The 17,448-nt window shown below is 39.8% G+C and overlaps 1 protein-coding gene across 1 annotated transcript in view; it reads left to right on the top strand.

The window, feature by feature from the left end:
• The first annotated feature begins 418 nt into the window (after positions 1-418).
• GPR176 (G protein-coupled receptor 176) overlaps positions 419-17,448 on the top strand; it is a 33,009-nt gene continuing 15,979 nt past the window's right edge. The window contains exon 1 of the mRNA XM_056492728.1: positions 419-1,342. Coding sequence (XP_056348703.1) covers positions 1,111-1,342 — 232 coding nt within the window. The 5' untranslated portion in view covers positions 419-1,110. The remainder of the gene's footprint in view (positions 1,343-17,448) is intronic.

Raw genomic sequence — 17,448 nt, forward strand, 5'->3', positions numbered from 1 at the left:
TTATACATTTAGAAAAATATTTATTTTGACAAGTAACATGCGTATCTAGAACCCAGCACCGCCTTTTGAAAGTCTGTCATCAGAATTAAGGACCTGTTTTAAAACACCGCTGTAAAACGCCCCCGAGCGAAATGGCGGCGCCGCCGAGCCCGCGGCCGCGGTTCCGTGATGGCGGCGCGCCCGCCCTCGGCAGCGCGGGGCCGGCGGCTCCTGCCCGGGATGGCCGCGGGGTTTGGCAGTGCGGCCCGCAGCGGCTCGGCGCCCGCCCGGGATGTGGGAGCACAACGGGGCAGGGGTGTCGCTGCCAGCCGCGCTCAGTGCGGGGCGCGCAGGGATCGCCCGGAGCAGCCTCGATTCGCCGAACGCTGGAGCGCCCCCCGCCTGGCGCTTCAAGCCCCAGATCATTTCCCCGAGAAATAGCGGGAGCGCAGGGCAGCCGCTGAGCAGTCGCTGAACATCCACTGTCCTCTGTGGACGCTTGTAAAGGGTCTTCGCCAGCACCGCGCAGGACCAGGAGGGGGACGGGAGGGAGCCGTGTCCCACCGCGGGCCGAGCGGGCAGGAGCAGAGGAGAGAGAGGGAGCAGATGTGCCACAGGGAAAGCCATGCTTTTCCTCTCTCAGTGCTGTGACCAAAGCCAGAGCCAGCGCTGAGAGTGAGGGGACAGAATTCGTGCCGCCCCACTTTTGCAGGCCTTTTTGCTGTGCAGTGAGCCCGTGGCCGTGCGAGCCTGTGCGACCCTCGGCAGCCGTGGGAAGATGAGCCGCGGTGCGGAGTGTGATCCCTTCGCTCTCGCTCATTGCGGTAAAACATGCTGAGGAGACCTGCGGTGGTGTGAAGCAAAAACTATGGCACAGCTGAGCGGAAAGAGAAGCCTGGCTTGTTTTCTGGTTTTGTTTACTGGCTGTCATGACTTACAAGGTGAAAACGCGAACAGCCAGCCCTGCTTCTCGGGACACAGGAATGTGGTGAAGATGCCTCCCAGAGGCAGAGAGCGGGCTTTATCCTCAGAAGCGCCTTTTTGCCTGTGGGCTCCGTTCATTCACTGAAGGCAAGGGCTGGACAACCTGTGTTGTTATTAGGCGGCAGCAAGGAAGGCGGGAACCTGGCCATGGGGTACGGCAGAAGCTGGGTGCTGGTGAATGAAAGCGACCATGCCCCGTCGCAGGCCGTCAGCAGCGCCCTGGAGATGGGGAGCAACGCCTCGGGCGGGCAGCCGCTGTGGCGGGGCGGGAATGGCAGCCAGGCGGGCGCCGCCGAGAGCGAGGAGCACGGCGAGGAGCAGAGCTACCGGCACTTCACCACCTCCGTGCAGGTTGTCATCTTCGTGGGCTCTCTGCTGGGTGAGTGAGAGTTGCTGGAGTTCTCTGTTGATTTTTTATTTTTTTTTTTTTTTTACTTTTTATCCTTGCGGTCAGGGACTGCAGATCAGAAGGTAACTGGCATCACTGGTTGCCTTCGTGACTCTTCTTACTGCATTTCTGGTTCCTCAGGTGTATGATTCCAAGTTCCTTGTGGGTTTTGATGTGTAAAAGCTGCTTCTATAAAATGAGTTCGTCACGGATGAGAGCTTGCACATTGGATGTATGTATTACTTAGTAAGCTTTTCCACCAGAATTTAAACGGGCAAAAATTAAATGGGTTGATGATGTGCTAATTTTCAGCTGCAATGAGATCTGTTCTCTTACACATAAAAAGGGGTATGGAGTGTTTTAAACAAGTTTTGCAAAATTTCTGTTTCACTCTGCAGTAATTTGGCATTTGTGTCCCGCAGATTTTAAATAAATCCTTTAGAAGTGCTTTATACTGTAAATATGTATAACCATGTGCAATCTTGCCTACTTATTACTCTTACAGTAGGAATCATAGATTAGATATGTCATAGTAAAGTATTGCTACATAATTTTACGAATGTGTGTACATTTGCTTTCTTGATGCTTATACCAAATTGTTTTGTTAGGAATGTGAGTGCATTTCTTGGCAAAAAAAACCCAAACAAACAAAAACAACAACAAAAAAACCCAAACAAAAACCAAACAAGGCAAATAAGCCTTATGGTGAGTCAAGTTAGCGCTGTTTGGGAGATAAGTAAGCTGGATTTCAGTAAAATGTCTCTACTATCTCAAGCATTCAAGGCTTTACACATGGTTTGACTGAGAAAACGTTCAGCTTTCTTAAGGGAGTTCTTCAGGAATTTGCTGGTGGTCATTGACTCATTTTATCAAGGATTGTTTTGGATTTTCCTGACCTTGAGTAATGCTACAGTCCATTTTTGTGGTCATGGTGTAAATTCTAATATCTATCTCCTTCTGGTAATATTTAATATCAGTTATATAATTTCTAAGAAGATGGTAAGCATAGCCATGGAACAGTGTTGAGTCCCAGTCAACAATGCACTTACTGGCTATTACTGTAAATCACTGAGTCTTTTGGCATCAATTATTCCTCTGTGCATTGGGGATAATCCTCACGATTCTTGCTTTTTACCTTCTTAGCACATAGTGTGGGGAAAGGATACTTTTTATATCATGGGTACTCTCTTTTTTTTCTGTATGTTGGATAGTACCTGGCACAAAACAATAGCCAGCAAACAGTGTCCTGAAATAACAAGACTAGATGAGAAAAGTCAGAATTAGAATTCTTTCTTTTTTGAGTTTTGTACCTTACAGAGAATAAATTTGAGTCAAATGTTCAGATTTAATTTCATGAGCATGGATCCTGCAAAATTATTTGAAGAAGAAAATAGACATTATCACGTAATCATTCCTTCAGCAGCTAGGAGCTTTTAAAAACCAACCAACCAACCAACCAACCAACCAACCAACCAACCAACCAAAAAATACTGTAGGTACAAATTTTGCAAGATTAATGTAAGTTATGGTTTGGCACTCCTGCAATTTGTTTTCAAGAGGTGGACTGAGAAAACATTTCAATATGTCACAAGGGGTTTATTTGCTGATTGGATGGCTGGGAGGCTGATGAAACTTCCAGATCAATTAAATTTTCCAGGCCTATCAAAGAACTAAACAGGGGAGGAAATAAAGTATTTCTTTAATTATGAAAATACACTAGTCCAATGACAAATGTTAGCAGTGGGCCTCATGTACTTGCAGTGATGGAAACCAATTTAAACTATTTTTTTGAAACAGCCTTCACTTCTCGTCTCCCTTTGTCCCTGAAGAGCTAATTTAAAACATTTATGATACACACTATCATAACAGCTGAAAACTTTGGAGTCTTTAAACATGTCTTCCCATATCCACCCAATGCTACTATTTCTTCTTTACTGAATGGAAAGCCACATCTCTCATATGTGGCAGAAGTTTTGCATGTTCACATGTTTGACAGTATGTCTGCATCAGCAAGGGATAACAACTGGATATTTACCTCACATTAATGCTTGCAGAAACACTGTTAATTAACTTATTGATCCTCTGCCATGGTCCTTACAGCATGAGTGGCATCCAGCCCTTTTCTCCATCAGGTGGGCCCCTCAGTTAAGCTGCAGAATAGCAGTTCTTTGTTCTACTGAGTCCCAGGTTCCTCTTTGCAGAGGGGCAGCCCTTCAGTAGGTGGATAAGACTGTCTTTCTCCCTAAAGCCTGAGATGGGGGTCATGCCCCTCAGGGGTAGGATGTGTGGGTTTGAATCCTTTCTGATTTGGGTAGATGTCCAGCTTGTGAATTTCACATCATCAGTGTGTGCACAAGGCACTTTGCTGTTGATAAAATAGCATTACCCTTTTAAAGAAAGAAATTCCTTTTAGTTTCAGCTTGAAATGGAACAAACCCATATGATTTAGCCTTGATAATAATTACAGGGGTCTGACATGAGCAGGAGTCTACAGCATGGAGAGGTTCAGGTCCTGCAAGAGGGAAGAATCACAGTTGGTGTTGTGAATTTCATTTAGGTACCTGCTGCACAGTAGAATTTGTCAGCTGTGAGAGAGATGCATGTTATGGTTTTATTTTCTCCCATTTAAGACCTCTGTTTGAGACCTGCAGGAAGACTTAGAACACTAGCATAAATTCTTGTGATTTTGTGATATGACAGAACAGTGCTGCGTTGTTTCATTATACCTGCTGAAGGCAAGAGAGTAATATTTTCATTTTCTTTGTTTTAAGCTTGGGATGACATAGGGCTCCTTTTCCAAGTGAGTAAATTTCTAATAGCTTTCTTTTTAGCAAAGAAAATTCTTGAGATCAATTTTGTGGTGAATATAGGAGTACAGCAATACTGATCTGCAAGGTGTATTCTCCTCTTGCCGTTAGAAGGAATCAGTCTGCAGAGACTAATTATTACTTTAGCCTTGAAAGAAGAAAGAGAGTGTATTAATTCTGAGTTTTGGTGGGGAGAAGTTACCAGAGGTGGCTGCAGCTACTTTCAGTTGAGTGTGAGCAGTGGGATGAGATCTTGGAAATGAGAAGGGTCTCCAAAGAACTCTTGGAACCAGTATGCACAGTGAGCTTAGTTTGAAAGGGAGATAAAAATGATGGGTGAAATGGAGTGGACAATAGCACCTGCTCAGGAGAAACGAAGGGAAAACCAGAAGAAACAATTTTGAGGCAGATGAGGATGTGGGCTCACTCTGAACTTGGGCTTTCCCACAGTTAACTTACTTGGATATAAAGTCACAGCAGTTAAATGGAGGAGCTTAATGAGTTGTGCTTTTACTGACAGTATAACTGAATGTTCATGACATGTTAGGTTTAGGTAAGATTATATCCCAGTGTAGAATTGTAGGATAGAATCACAGAAGTGTTTGGATTGGAAGGGACCTTAAAGATCATCTCATTTCAGCACCCCTGCCATGGGCAGAGACACCTTTCATTAGACTCGGCTGCTCAATGCTCCATTCAACCTGGTCTTGAACACTTCAGGGATGGGGCATCCACAGCTTCCCTGGGAAACCCTCAGAGTTTATTCTTCCATATACCTAACTTCAGTTTGCCCTTTTCATGGTTTGTGGTTTCTGTTCTTTTCATATTTCCAAGGCCTGAGAATCAATATTTGCTCCTGAGGCTATTTGAGTATGTTCACAATTTTTATGTTGGATAAAACTAAATTTCCTCTTTAAAAAAATAATTATTGTTGATCATTTAGGAAAAAAATCCACATGCACAAAATTGATGCATGAGGGGAAAAGATGTTCTCAGTGCTAATGTCTACTCCCCAGATTGAATGTGCATCTTACTTTCTATGCATTTTTTACTAACTGTATCCCACATAATCCCAAATCCAGGAAACTTTCCCAGACCTTTTAGATCAGTGCCTTATTTGAGGTTTGGGGAACTAGGCTCTTTGTTGCTTGCTCTTTTGTCTTCCTAAATCTGTCCTGTACAGAAGGAAATTTAACTGGAAAGGCTGAGGATGCTCTGCTTGTTTCAACTCTATTTTAGTTGTTACAGCACTTTTTGGAAAGCCATGGGTTAGACTGGTTACCTCCTGGTTTCTAGCCACCCTTTGAAGGAAAATTATGTGCTTTGAAAGAGGCATCCAATATCACAGTGCAAAGAGAACCCCTGCTGCCTTCCCAGTGTCCTGCAGAACAGGCTTGCCCCTTTTCATGAGGATTTTCCAGTCTCTCTTTGCCCCTGAAATTGATCTTCTCCTTGTCTTCATATCTGTGCAGAGAGATATAAAATGGTATTGCTGCAGCAACTAATTTTTAAAGGGATAGATCCCTTATGGAGTACAAACCTGAAGTAAGACAGCCTACAAAAAGGGGAGAGTCATCTGAGGGGAAGAAATGAAAAGGTTTGGGGGTGGGAATGATGATGTTTTGTTTCACTTGTATCACACTTATAAGAAGTGTCATAGATGAAATCTTCTAAACCAGGCACTTTCCATAGATTAACTTAGTTGTTGATTAGCTGAAATAAAGTTTGGCAGGGTGAAAAGTGACTGAAAATCAAGCTTAAAAAGAAGCATTAGGCACATGATGATATTAATGGTAGTTGCATGTAATACTAACTGCATAGTAATAATATATTGCAGTATCATAACATTATAGTAATGATTTTCCCCTGTGGTTTTGTATGGGTAGTTCTAAGCCTCAGGAGTCATGGACTGTGCAGCAGTTAAGCTCAGTTCAGGATGCACCTTGATAAAGTCTGCCTGGAATAAATATTATGCTTTTTTTTTTTATGTGTGTTCAGTTGAACTTCTAAGCAATTCTCTTTGGAAGAAATATTGAATTTGAGGAAAGGATGAAGAAGAAGGGTTGTGAGAGTGCTGGGGCCCCTGTTGCTATGGAGACCTCTCTTCTCCCCGAGCTTCAGCCGAGGTGCCTTGTCTGGCTTTGGCTGAGGGGCCCTTCAGGTAGCACTGCTGCTGCCTTGTAAAAGAGAGGCTTTGGGAAACCAGCCTTTTACCTAGCCTGGAGGTGTGAGATGCAATGATTTATACCTGAAATGCACGTGCCTGATACTGTGGGGATACTGTGTGATGAAGAGTTCCTCAGACCCGTGTTGGAGGTTTAACCAATGTCTCTAAAGATCATGTGTGTCAAGGATGTTAAACCAACCCTCATTTATCCTAGAATCACAGAATATCCGGAGTTGGAAGGGACCCACAAGGATCATCCAGTCTGATTCCTGGTCCTACACACGACAGCCCCAAGAATTACACCATGTGCCCAAAAGTATTGTCCAAATGCTTCCTGAAGTCTGCTGCTGTGTCCACTTCCCTGCAGAGCCTGTTCCAGTGCCCAGCCACCCTCCGGATGAAGAGTCTTTTCCTGATATCCAGCCTACACCTTCCCTGACATGGCTTCAGGCCATTCCTCAGATCCTGTCACTGTTAATCACAGAGAAGATATCAGTGTCTGCCCCTCTGCCTCCTCTCATGAGGAAGTTGTAGACTGATACTATTTAGGGAGAAACTGATTAATACCAGTCATTTTACTGTCTGTACTCCCCATGTGAACACTTTAATGAGGGTTATGAACCACAGCTCTTTAACTAAATGACTGGATTTTGCTTTTTATTGTGAGTTACAGTGGCTGAAACTCCTGCTGGTGTGTATCACTTGACTGTTTTGAACTTCAGTGAAAATCTAGATACAAGATTTTGTATTGATGTTATGGGCAGTAGCTAGTACAAGCATGAATGAACCCACGCACTTAGCAAAAATTTTAAATAGTGTTAGTTCTGTTACAGATTTCATTTATTGGCTTGCTATTCAGCAGGCATCATGGGCTATTAAATGAAGGGTTTATTCTATTTTGTTAATCTTTAATTAATTTCTTATTTGTGTGATGTTGGAAAAGTAAGTTTGCCACCTAGGAACATTTTTCAAGATCTAGGAAATTCTATACATCTCCACAAAAGGTGCTGGCAGTGCTGCTAAATCATGTAGGCAAATAGAGGTGTTCCTGCTGCAGCTCCATGACCTCAGAATGAGCAACAGCAAGGCTGAGCAAGCATTCCCAAGAGGCACACATGCACACAATACATCTATACCTATTATCCATGAGCACCCACACAGACTGACACAGAAAGGAAATGCAGCACTCAGGCAGACACAAGGAATATCAATGGCCTCATCCTCTTCCCCTCTCTGGCTGCTGAGGATGAAAGCCCATTAGTATAAAATATAATAGTATACAGATATATAAGTCGATATGGATCACTCTGCAGTAGCTGGTCCTAGATTCAGTCTATCCCAGCTTGGGATCCCCTTGCCTCCCAGTTGCCTCACACAGATGTAGATGGCTCTCTCCAGGAGCTGGGTTGGAGCTCCTGGTCCTCTGCTGGCCAACTTTCAGACCCTCTTGTCCCCCGTGGTTACCTGGATCACACCCATGGCCACGCCAACACTTGCCTCCTGAGCATCTCCTGCTTGCTGGCTGGCTTGATGTTCTGTTGTGATGACACACTGACACACACCCACACAAATCCTCACACTCTGTCTCTCCAGGCATTGCCATCCTGATGCATCAACCCTGATGTCCCATGGTCTTTCCCCAGCTACCGCACTTGGATTTCTATTTGCTCACAGGTCCACAGAGGAGAGAGCCACTCACCCATGAGAAGAGTTGGAAATGGAGTTGAATGAGAAGGTGGGACAGACTGTGCTGATCAGGTGCAGAGTGTGGCCAGACCAGTCAGTATATGAACCAAATGCCAATTTATAGATGCCTTTTATCTCATTTTCCCTCTGGTCTCCTGCACTTGTTCCTACCCAAACCACCATGGCTGGATATCTGGGGCTTGAACTGTAAGAAAATCCACCACAGAACTTGAGATAAGATAAAGGGGATACTATTGTCCAGGTGTTATCTCAGAGCTAGGGGCATGTTAAGAAAGCTTGGGGAGAAGAATCTATTGCTGGTAATGGAGACAAATAATGCTGGATTTAGAAGCCACAAGGAAAGCCAATTTGGTAACTGTGCTGAAATCAGCTCAGATTCACTAGAAAGTCATTCTGGCAGGGGCAGATTGCAACCATGGACTCACAGTCCACCAGATCAAAAGAATAGAAAGAATAAGCACGTGGACTTAAAAGTGTTAGAGGTGAGGAAATAATTCAGCCTACAGAATAAGAGAACTCTGTAGCCAATGAGCATTAATTCCTTCGTTTCCTAGGATGTATAAATAGTGAAAAGTTTAGAACGACCTTGGGACCCTCACCACTGAGAAGCCCACGGTGAGGAAGGACCAACAGAATATCACTAGATCCACGGGTGGTGACTATTTGCTACTTGATTTCTCCACTGCCCCCACTCCCTTTTCTATTTCTTTCTACCTCACATTCCTTGTTATAATAAAATTCGTATTATTGACTTTTGCATATGGTCTTGTTTTCAGGGGAGGGTTTGGGGCAGAGGATTTCTCTGAGTAGGATTTTGAGGTTCCCACACTTGCTGTCTCTCTGCTCCTTCATGGAGGTGAGCCTGTAATCATATTTGCTAATATAGTCTAAAAACCACTTCTTTTTGATATTTGGTTAAGCTGAGGCTCTGAGATCACGCAGTGGGAATATCAACGTGAAGTGCTTTGCAGAGAAAAAAAAAGGATTTTTTATGCATCATGTATATATTTAAGGAAAAAATTCCCTGTTACTTTGGTAATTTGTTTTGTTTTCCTGTTGTACTTTTTTTGATCTCTGCACCCAACCGGCCCATCACAGAATTTATAAATTACTCTAAATAACCTTGGGTGTCCAGTATGGTGGTCACTGGGGCCATAGCTAAACTGGATGCACAAAGACTTGGGATTTCTCCATGTTATGTTTCCTATACTTGCTTTCTCAATATCCAACGAGGAACGAGTTATCAAAATGTTTTGATAGTGGGCTGGTACTGCTAGAAAGTTTGCAAATGGAAAAAATACTAGTGAAACAATTATTGTATTGTACCTTCTTTCATTTCACTGCTGATTAAGTGCTCTCCCTGCAGGAAATACAGCCTCCTGTTTTCTGAACAGTACTGTTACATGTAAGTCTTTTTTATTTTTAGCATCTTTAAATTAGATTTAGCAGCTGGAAGCAGGGAGAAGAACTGGTGCCTTGTAGTCAGCCAGCTTCTATAGAAACATTGCAATAAGGAAAATATCCTGGACTGGAAGGCTGGCTGAATAAGAAATTGTGCACCTCTCGTGGTAAGGCATGAATTTAGCCAGACAATGCAAATGGCAATTATGGTAGTAATGAAAGCAGTAGTGAAGCTGAAATGGTGATGGCAGGGAGAGCTCTAATTGTCTTATTCTCTGCTCATGGTCTTGCTGTCATTGGTGATTGCTGGGAGATTGCTGTGGACTGCTGCCTTTTAACATTGTTTATTAGTTATGATATTCAATACTGTAATTGACATTCCTTTCCATCATGAATAGTCTGGCATCCTGGCAAATACAGTCCTTCCTTCTGTTCTGCCAGTTCTCTTGGGAGGGGGAAAAAGTTGTTTGGGAGACAGAGACTAATTTTAGTCTGCTTTTTTCTATGATCTTTGACTTACTTTCTTGTCTGTCAAAGCAATTCCATACAAAAACTCATAAAATTATTCCAGAAGACTGATACAAAGCAATCTTCCTTCCAGACCCCAGCAGGCCTTACTTTTGTTGTACCTATATTCTGTGTGGCACAACTGGATAATTTCTTTGATACCATAGAACAAACAAAAAAGTCAGTCATAAAAGGGGCTAAAGTACATTTTCTTCTGTTATTGCCTGAATTAATTGGAAAAAGTGGAAAACACTGAGGTAGGGTGGTTTTTCTTTTTTGTTTGAGTTTAATATCTGTAATTTTTAGGAGTATCTTGAACAAAAAGAATTGTCTGATTTGCCTTTTCCATTTGTGGCATTAGGCTCTTTATTTCCCAATTCCTCTTCAGAGAAGCATTAGCTACAACCCCTTTGGATTGTGTCAGTCTGAATTAGAGACTTCTCTGTCCCTGAGAAGGTTTATTATATGTTATTATCACATATATTGTGCTCTGGCCAGTAGCACTGTTTCTTTCTGGAATTTGCCTGGCACATTGAGCCATGTTAGTTTTAAAAAGTTTTATTAGTTTAACTTGTCTTTTGCTTCAGTGACTAAGATTGCTGACCCCCTACTGTACTGTAGGATGGTGCCTTTGTAAGGTGCTAAGGTGTAAGTAAGATTGCTTGGCAAATGCTTGGAGTAGGCTCAGCAAACTCCCATGTACCCAAAGCATGTGCCCATCAAAGGAAGCAGGCCACTCCCAAACTCACCAGTCTTGCTTGGCCTTCCCCCTGCTCCTGTCTTTCCTGGGCAAAACAGATATGCCACCTGCCCTGTTTGATTGCCCTTTGTTTGCTACATGTACTCCCTCTTCAGAGAGAGAAGCATTCATCCTGTTTTGTTTGGTGTGCACAGATGCCCTGTGATGGCTGGACATAGCATCCATGCTTTTTATCTTTTTTTCTGATGTTGTGTCTCCATCTTGCCTAAGTTAAGTCTGGGAAACTTGCTATACGTGTACAGTAACACTGTGTATTACTGCTAATCATCAGGAAATGACAGGGGGATGTTGCCACATACACTGTTCTCTGACATGTTCATGGGTTTTTTTTGAGCCCATATTTTAAAAGATAGAGGCTTATTTTGCCCACACTAACACTGATGCATTCATAGAGAATGGGGACATTGCAAGGAACATCATGTACAGGTCATCAGAATTATTATTATACTTACAGAAAAAGCTTCAGAACTCAATAGTGTATTACAGAATGTTCTTTTACTTCACTTATAAAAATTGTTATCTATTATCCTTATTTTCATCCACTGCACTTCTCTAGTGTTCATGTGAAACTTGGCTAAGTATTCTATTAAGTATTCAGTATTCTATGTCTGCAGTTTAATTTGCAAAAATAATAAATTGCCACCACACTAAAATTTTTCTGATTGTAATAGTCCAACAAAGAACTCCTTTTGTTTTATTTTGTTTGTTTTTTAAAACATAGTCAGTAGAAGAAAAGACATACTAAAGTCCAGAGAGCAAAGCAAAGAGTAAAAGAAGCTAGAGTATGTGAAGGTAGCAGAAGGAGCAATGGTTGTGATGCTCATAGAGATTCATACAGCTCAAATCGTTCAAAATTATGAGTGAGTTTTGGCTGTCTGTCCTGAGAAGCCATCCAGATGGATGGTCACCATCTGTTGAGTATCAGACTTGGGATGTCACCCAAAGAATCATTCTCTGCTTTTGCAAAATTGGGCCATAAGTGACTTCCAAAGGGAGCATGGCTCCTCAGCGAATACTGTGGTCTTAGAAATAAAATATTCATATACTTTTGATTTTAGAACCTCCTCCTTCCCACACCCACATTCTCTCCTCTCCCTCCTACACACTTCTATTATGTTTCAGTCAAGTTATTTTTATAATAAATTTTTATTTGATTCACTACACTGGAAGAGTCTTAATTAGAAAATCCCTGCTGATAGTTAAATGCTTTTAGTTATTCTGATTAATCAGATACTACCACTGCGTGGAATAATTCTGCCATGATGTGGAAAGTCTTTTAAATGATTTGCTGCTGCTTAGGGGTTCTCTAAGATTGATTATAAACTGAAATAATCACAGGAGCATGCAATAAAAAAAAATTAATTCTGTGGTTTTTTAAACTCAGTTGCTGTAAAGAACTGGAAAAGAGACTGAAATCTGACTGTAGGTATGAAGGTGAGTTGCAAAAACTACTTGGGTCTATGGAGAAGACAGCAGGCAAACCAAAGTTTTCTTACATCTCCTTTTTCCTGTAGCCTTTTGACTGTTTTGTTGCTAAACCTACTGAGTGTGAGAAGAGATTTTTTTTTTTTTGAGATGTTGTCTTTGGCATGGTAACTACTGCAACAGCAGCATGTAATAGGAGTCTCAGACTAGTAGTGTGGTAGGTAATTATTAGGGAGTATGCTTTTGTTTTCCTTGCACAAAGTAGTAGGTGTCAGGAAGCTCAGTGCCATGTCTGGAGCAGGGGCTGCTCCAGAACTGCTCTGTCCCATCTGTGTGGACTCAAGGTACACTGGAAATAAGCTCAAGTGCTTTTCATCCTTTGCATTCAATAGTGTGAAGTCACAAATAAGATTTGTGCTTAAGAAATAAGCCTTCAGATTCCTCATGGCTGTTTATTGCTTTATCAAATCTTTGTGGCATGTTGCAGCACTGAGAGGGCTCATTTTGTAACATTTTTCATTACAACGGATTAATAAAGTTTATTGTTTAATAAAGTTATGTGCCTCAATGCTTCTAAAAAAGAGGAATGTTGGTCTGCCATTCTGGTACTGATAAAATATCTTTCTGCATTTTATATAGGTTTTTCATGACAAATGAAATTTTGTTCCTTAGAAAACATGATTAAAGCTCTAAATTTGTAAACCTTCAACTTTTCCTGTATAAAAAGTGATTGACTTTAATCAAGTTAGTTTATTTTTGGTGTCTTATGCTTAATTTAGTTAACATGATTAGAACTAAACCTCCCTTGGCCTAGTAAATAATGCAAGATTCTTTTTTTTAAGGTGCAGAGTGAGAAATATGAGAGATTTCTGTAACATTTTTGATTTTTCAAACATGTTCCTCTGTCGGTTTTTAATTTATTTTTATTTTTATTTTTATTTTTATTTTTATTTTTATTTTTATTTTTATTTTTATTTTTATTTTTATTTTTATTTTTATTTTTATTTTTATTTTTGGCTAAAGATCACAAAAGTATAAATCAGTTTTTTCCACAGAAAGCAAAATAGAGAACTCTTGATGATCCTGCCATTGGTACCAAAAAAAAGCAATTACACTGGAGTGTTACCTCCACCTGCTCTGATTGCAGGCTGTGTGATTATGTGTGCAATTACAGTCCAAATAGATAAAATTGAGTTTAAAGGCACATAAATAAAGGTTCTTAGGGAAATATACTGAAAAGTGTCTATGAAAAAAGTCAAGTAATTTTATTCCATCCATGTGAGCAGCTGAGCTGTGTACACATTGCAGTGTTAATGCAGTATTTGTCTCAACAACAGCATCATCAGAGTCACAAAACTTAGCTTTGAAGATTACTTAATATTCACATGTCATAAATCTGCTTTATTTTGCATTTTGTTTACTTGCATTTTAGTATATGTAAGAAATGCCCTACTAGGTTTGTGCTAACTCAGATAAAAAGGAGTTTGTGTAAGAAAACAAGTGCAAATCAAAGAGTACTAAACAAGTCACATGTCCAAGAGTGGTGTGTCTTCAGCCTGAAAGATTTTCTTTCTCTCTTCCCTCAACTTTTGCAGCTGGTTTAATAAGATTGCCTCCCATACCATCTTTTCCTCTTCTCACTTGGCAGAGCTATGATTTTTGTTTGTTGTACTGAAATGGTAACTTGAGATTTTTTTTCTGCTTCATCCTCTAAAAAGATGTAAAGACCTCACCCAAAGAGCAGTTCCATATAACTTAAGTAATAGGCATTGAAAATAGCCTTATGATCATGTTCCTCTAAGTAAGTATTGGGACATCCAGATTCATTGACAGTGACTTGCTTCAAGGATCAAAAGTGGCTTCAAGTCTTAGTTTTGCATTTTGTGATGGTTTTATCTTTTCTAAGATAAATGTAAATTTATAATGTAAATCTTCTTGCATTTCCTACAGAGACACTATCATCTCAGCAAAGGAAAGCTAGTTATGAAATATTTTACAACTACTTCATAAAACAGGCAGCCTGGGATCAGTGGGATGGCAAAAATAGGATATGTAAAAATGCTTCCCAATTAAATCCGCTCACTTCCAAAACATGAAAATAGTCCATTGGTTCATTCCCCAATTCTCTTAGCGTATGGCAATACAAAATTTATTTTTAATTTCAATTTTTTTTTTTTTTTTGCAGAATATCATTATCAAGTCACATTAAAAACATGCAGCCTTGAGAGAGTAGTGGCTTCTACTGATGCCTGTAAGGGAGCTTTCTGAACCCAGGCAGGTATATCTGTGGTCTGGGTGTTTCAAAACATTGCCAAAAATAAAGCTAAATGACTGCCATCATATTGTAATGCCTCCTGTGGTAGAAATCACTAGCCAAGTGTTTGATCTGGAAGAGCTACTTTTCTTAAGAAACAAAACAAAACAACAAAAAAAAAAAACCAAGCCAAAATCCCACAAACAAAAGATCGAAACCCTCAGACATATTGTGAATTAGATGTTAAATAATGGAGGCACTGTTTTATCTAACTCTATGTCAGATTAAGATGATTATAAGTAGGCTGTTAATCAGGAATTTAAAACCAGTAATGTATATACAACTCAAACATTAATAGTTCAATTTTTTTTGATTAATACATACATTAGATGCTTTCTGAAAAATTTATAAATAATAAAAATATAAAATATTTATAAAAATAAAAGTTTCATCCCTATTAACATATTTTGCCAATAAAGCTTGAAATGGTAAATTAACTTTTCCATCCTTGAAATAGCAGGAGTTCTTTGATTGATTACTGTTAGAACAGTGAGACATGAGAAAAAAAGATAAAATAATCTCCACTAAAAATAATTTTAGAGGAATCAGGGCAGTCATGTAAATTGAGGATGCAGGTTGGGATGCCTTGCTCTCCTCAGTGTGCAGGTTCCACTGTGTTCTGTCAAGTAGCTCAGACAAGCCATGGCCAAATGAGTCAGGGTTTAACAATGCCCTTGAGTTCTGATGCAGTGATTTTTTTTTGCATCATTACAGCGCTAATTTCTGAAGTTAATTTTTAATTGAGTAGGCTCTGGAGGCAATTGTAGACTCTCACTAAAACACTGTGGGCTTTTTGTTTTTTCTTTCTTTAGTTTCAATCTAGACCACATACTGTTGAAATTTCAAGTTTGTTGCTTGACTGCTGAAGTCTTCCTTTACTGTGCTCTTAGAAAAGAGGTTGCTTCTGAATGCAATTCTCATAAATTACAGCTTTTAAAGCAGCATTACTGTTTGAGTCACTCTTACAGCACAAAGATCCAAATGGATCACGGATATGGAGAACTCACAGGTTTCTCTGTGCATAGGAATGGGTTCTCAGGACAGGGCAAAGTGTTGTCATATGGTTTCCTGAGCAGAATATTTTTCTAGGAAAGCACTGGAATGTTGCAGTCTGTTGGTGATAAATACCTTGTTTAAAAAAAAATTAGGGATCACTTCAACAGAATCTGAAAGAAATCCATATGCTAGTTTGCTAAACTGAAAGCATCTTATTGAAGACATTTTGGAACACAGGTGGCTATTTTTCCTACTTTATTTATATAATTTTCAAAACATGAGAAATTATTACAATTATGCAATCTAAAATTAATATCACAGTGAAGCCTTCTGTTTGCTTGTATTAAACTTACCTTTGAAGTTTACACAGTGATTCTCATGTGATTTTCTCCAGTACACATCTGGAAACAAATTGTTTTGAACAGTTACTGACAATGGGATGTCTCCCATTGGAAAATCAGAAAGAGTCTAGGTAACCTCTGACAGTGGATTGTGCTGTTCTTTGAGTGTCTCCTCATTAAGCACTACTGATGCTTGTACTGGCACTTCAGTACCTGAATGGTTTATTACAATGTCTCTTAGGTGAGAAGAATTTTTGGAATGCCTTTTTCTTAATAAGTTTTTTTTGAATAAAATGTCTTATCCAGATCGAATTAACATAAGAAAAACAACTCAGATACATATTCATTTGTTTGCATTTAAGACTCGGTAAGCATGCTGATGATTTGCTTTTGGAACTTCAATGACAATTTGATAACAAAACTGGGAGTAATTTTGTTACATGACGTTCACCATATACACTACTGTTGGTTTCTTTTAAACAATTCTACTTTTTTCTTTTTCAATTCATTTATCATATCTTTTTGATGAGATTTGCATATTTCCAGTGCCATATATCTAGTAACTTATTCTAATGAAACACCCCAAACACATTCCAAATCCAAACAATACAACTATGTTGCTTTAATTATGGAGTGGTTTTACATTTATATTTGTGAATATATTTATTAAGTTGCTTTTGTAGTCATTGTTGATACAAATGAGTATAATGGTGAAATAAAGTAATCTAAAGATATTAAGTAATCCTCCTCACAAATTAATCAAGAAGATACATTTTATCAATGTATATAAATATCTTAAGGCCAGATGTCAGGAGGATGGGGCCAGACTTTTTTTAAGTGGTGCCCAGTGACAGGACAAGGGGCACAAATAGAAACACAGGAAATTCCATCTGAATATGTGGCAAAATTCCTTTACTTTGAGGATGACTGGAACACTCTGCCACAAGAAAGTGTGGAGTCTTCTTCTCTGGAGATACTCAAAACCTGCCTGGATGTGATCCTCTGCAACCTGCTCAGGGTGAGCCTGCCTTACCAGGGGGTTGGACTGGATGATCTCCAGAGGTCTCTTCCAACTCCAACCATTCTGTGAAAAAACTGAAATGTTGTCCATATCAAAAATAACGTGTGGTTAAGAAAAACTAAATCTTTGATCACTTCTGAAAGGTTTCATCTGAAAATTATCAAAACCACTTTGGTAGGGAAGAATTAAGTCTTTCATATACAACAGCTTAAATTGACCAAGATCAAATAAAAAAAAGCAGATCTGCTTTGTACTGCCTCTATCTGATGTAATATTGTTACTGTAGTCTAAGAATTGCTGTCAGTGGTATCCTTGTTTTATCTACATGACATTCTGTTAACATTATTTTAATAAAACATTCTTGCTTTATTGTTTTCGCTGATACTTTCACACATATTTTCTTCTGTTTGCATTTCATTCAGACTGATCTTGGTATTTCTGTTGCAGGTCTCCACAGACAAATCCCTAAAAGGCTCAGGAAAGGATCCACTACTCTTTCTTGTTTTAAGGTCACAAGTTGAATATGCTAAAACCTCTGTTGTTAAATAAACAAGAGCTTTTTCTTTGTCTCTGCTATCTTGGAAGACCTTTTGGATTTGTCAGAGTGATTTTTGAGGGACTGTTAAAATATGCAATCCTTATCTTGCTCTT

The sequence above is a fragment of the Oenanthe melanoleuca genome, chromosome 5 (assembly GCF_029582105.1).
Source record: "Oenanthe melanoleuca isolate GR-GAL-2019-014 chromosome 5, OMel1.0, whole genome shotgun sequence".
Taxonomy (NCBI): Eukaryota; Metazoa; Chordata; class Aves; order Passeriformes; family Muscicapidae; genus Oenanthe; species Oenanthe melanoleuca.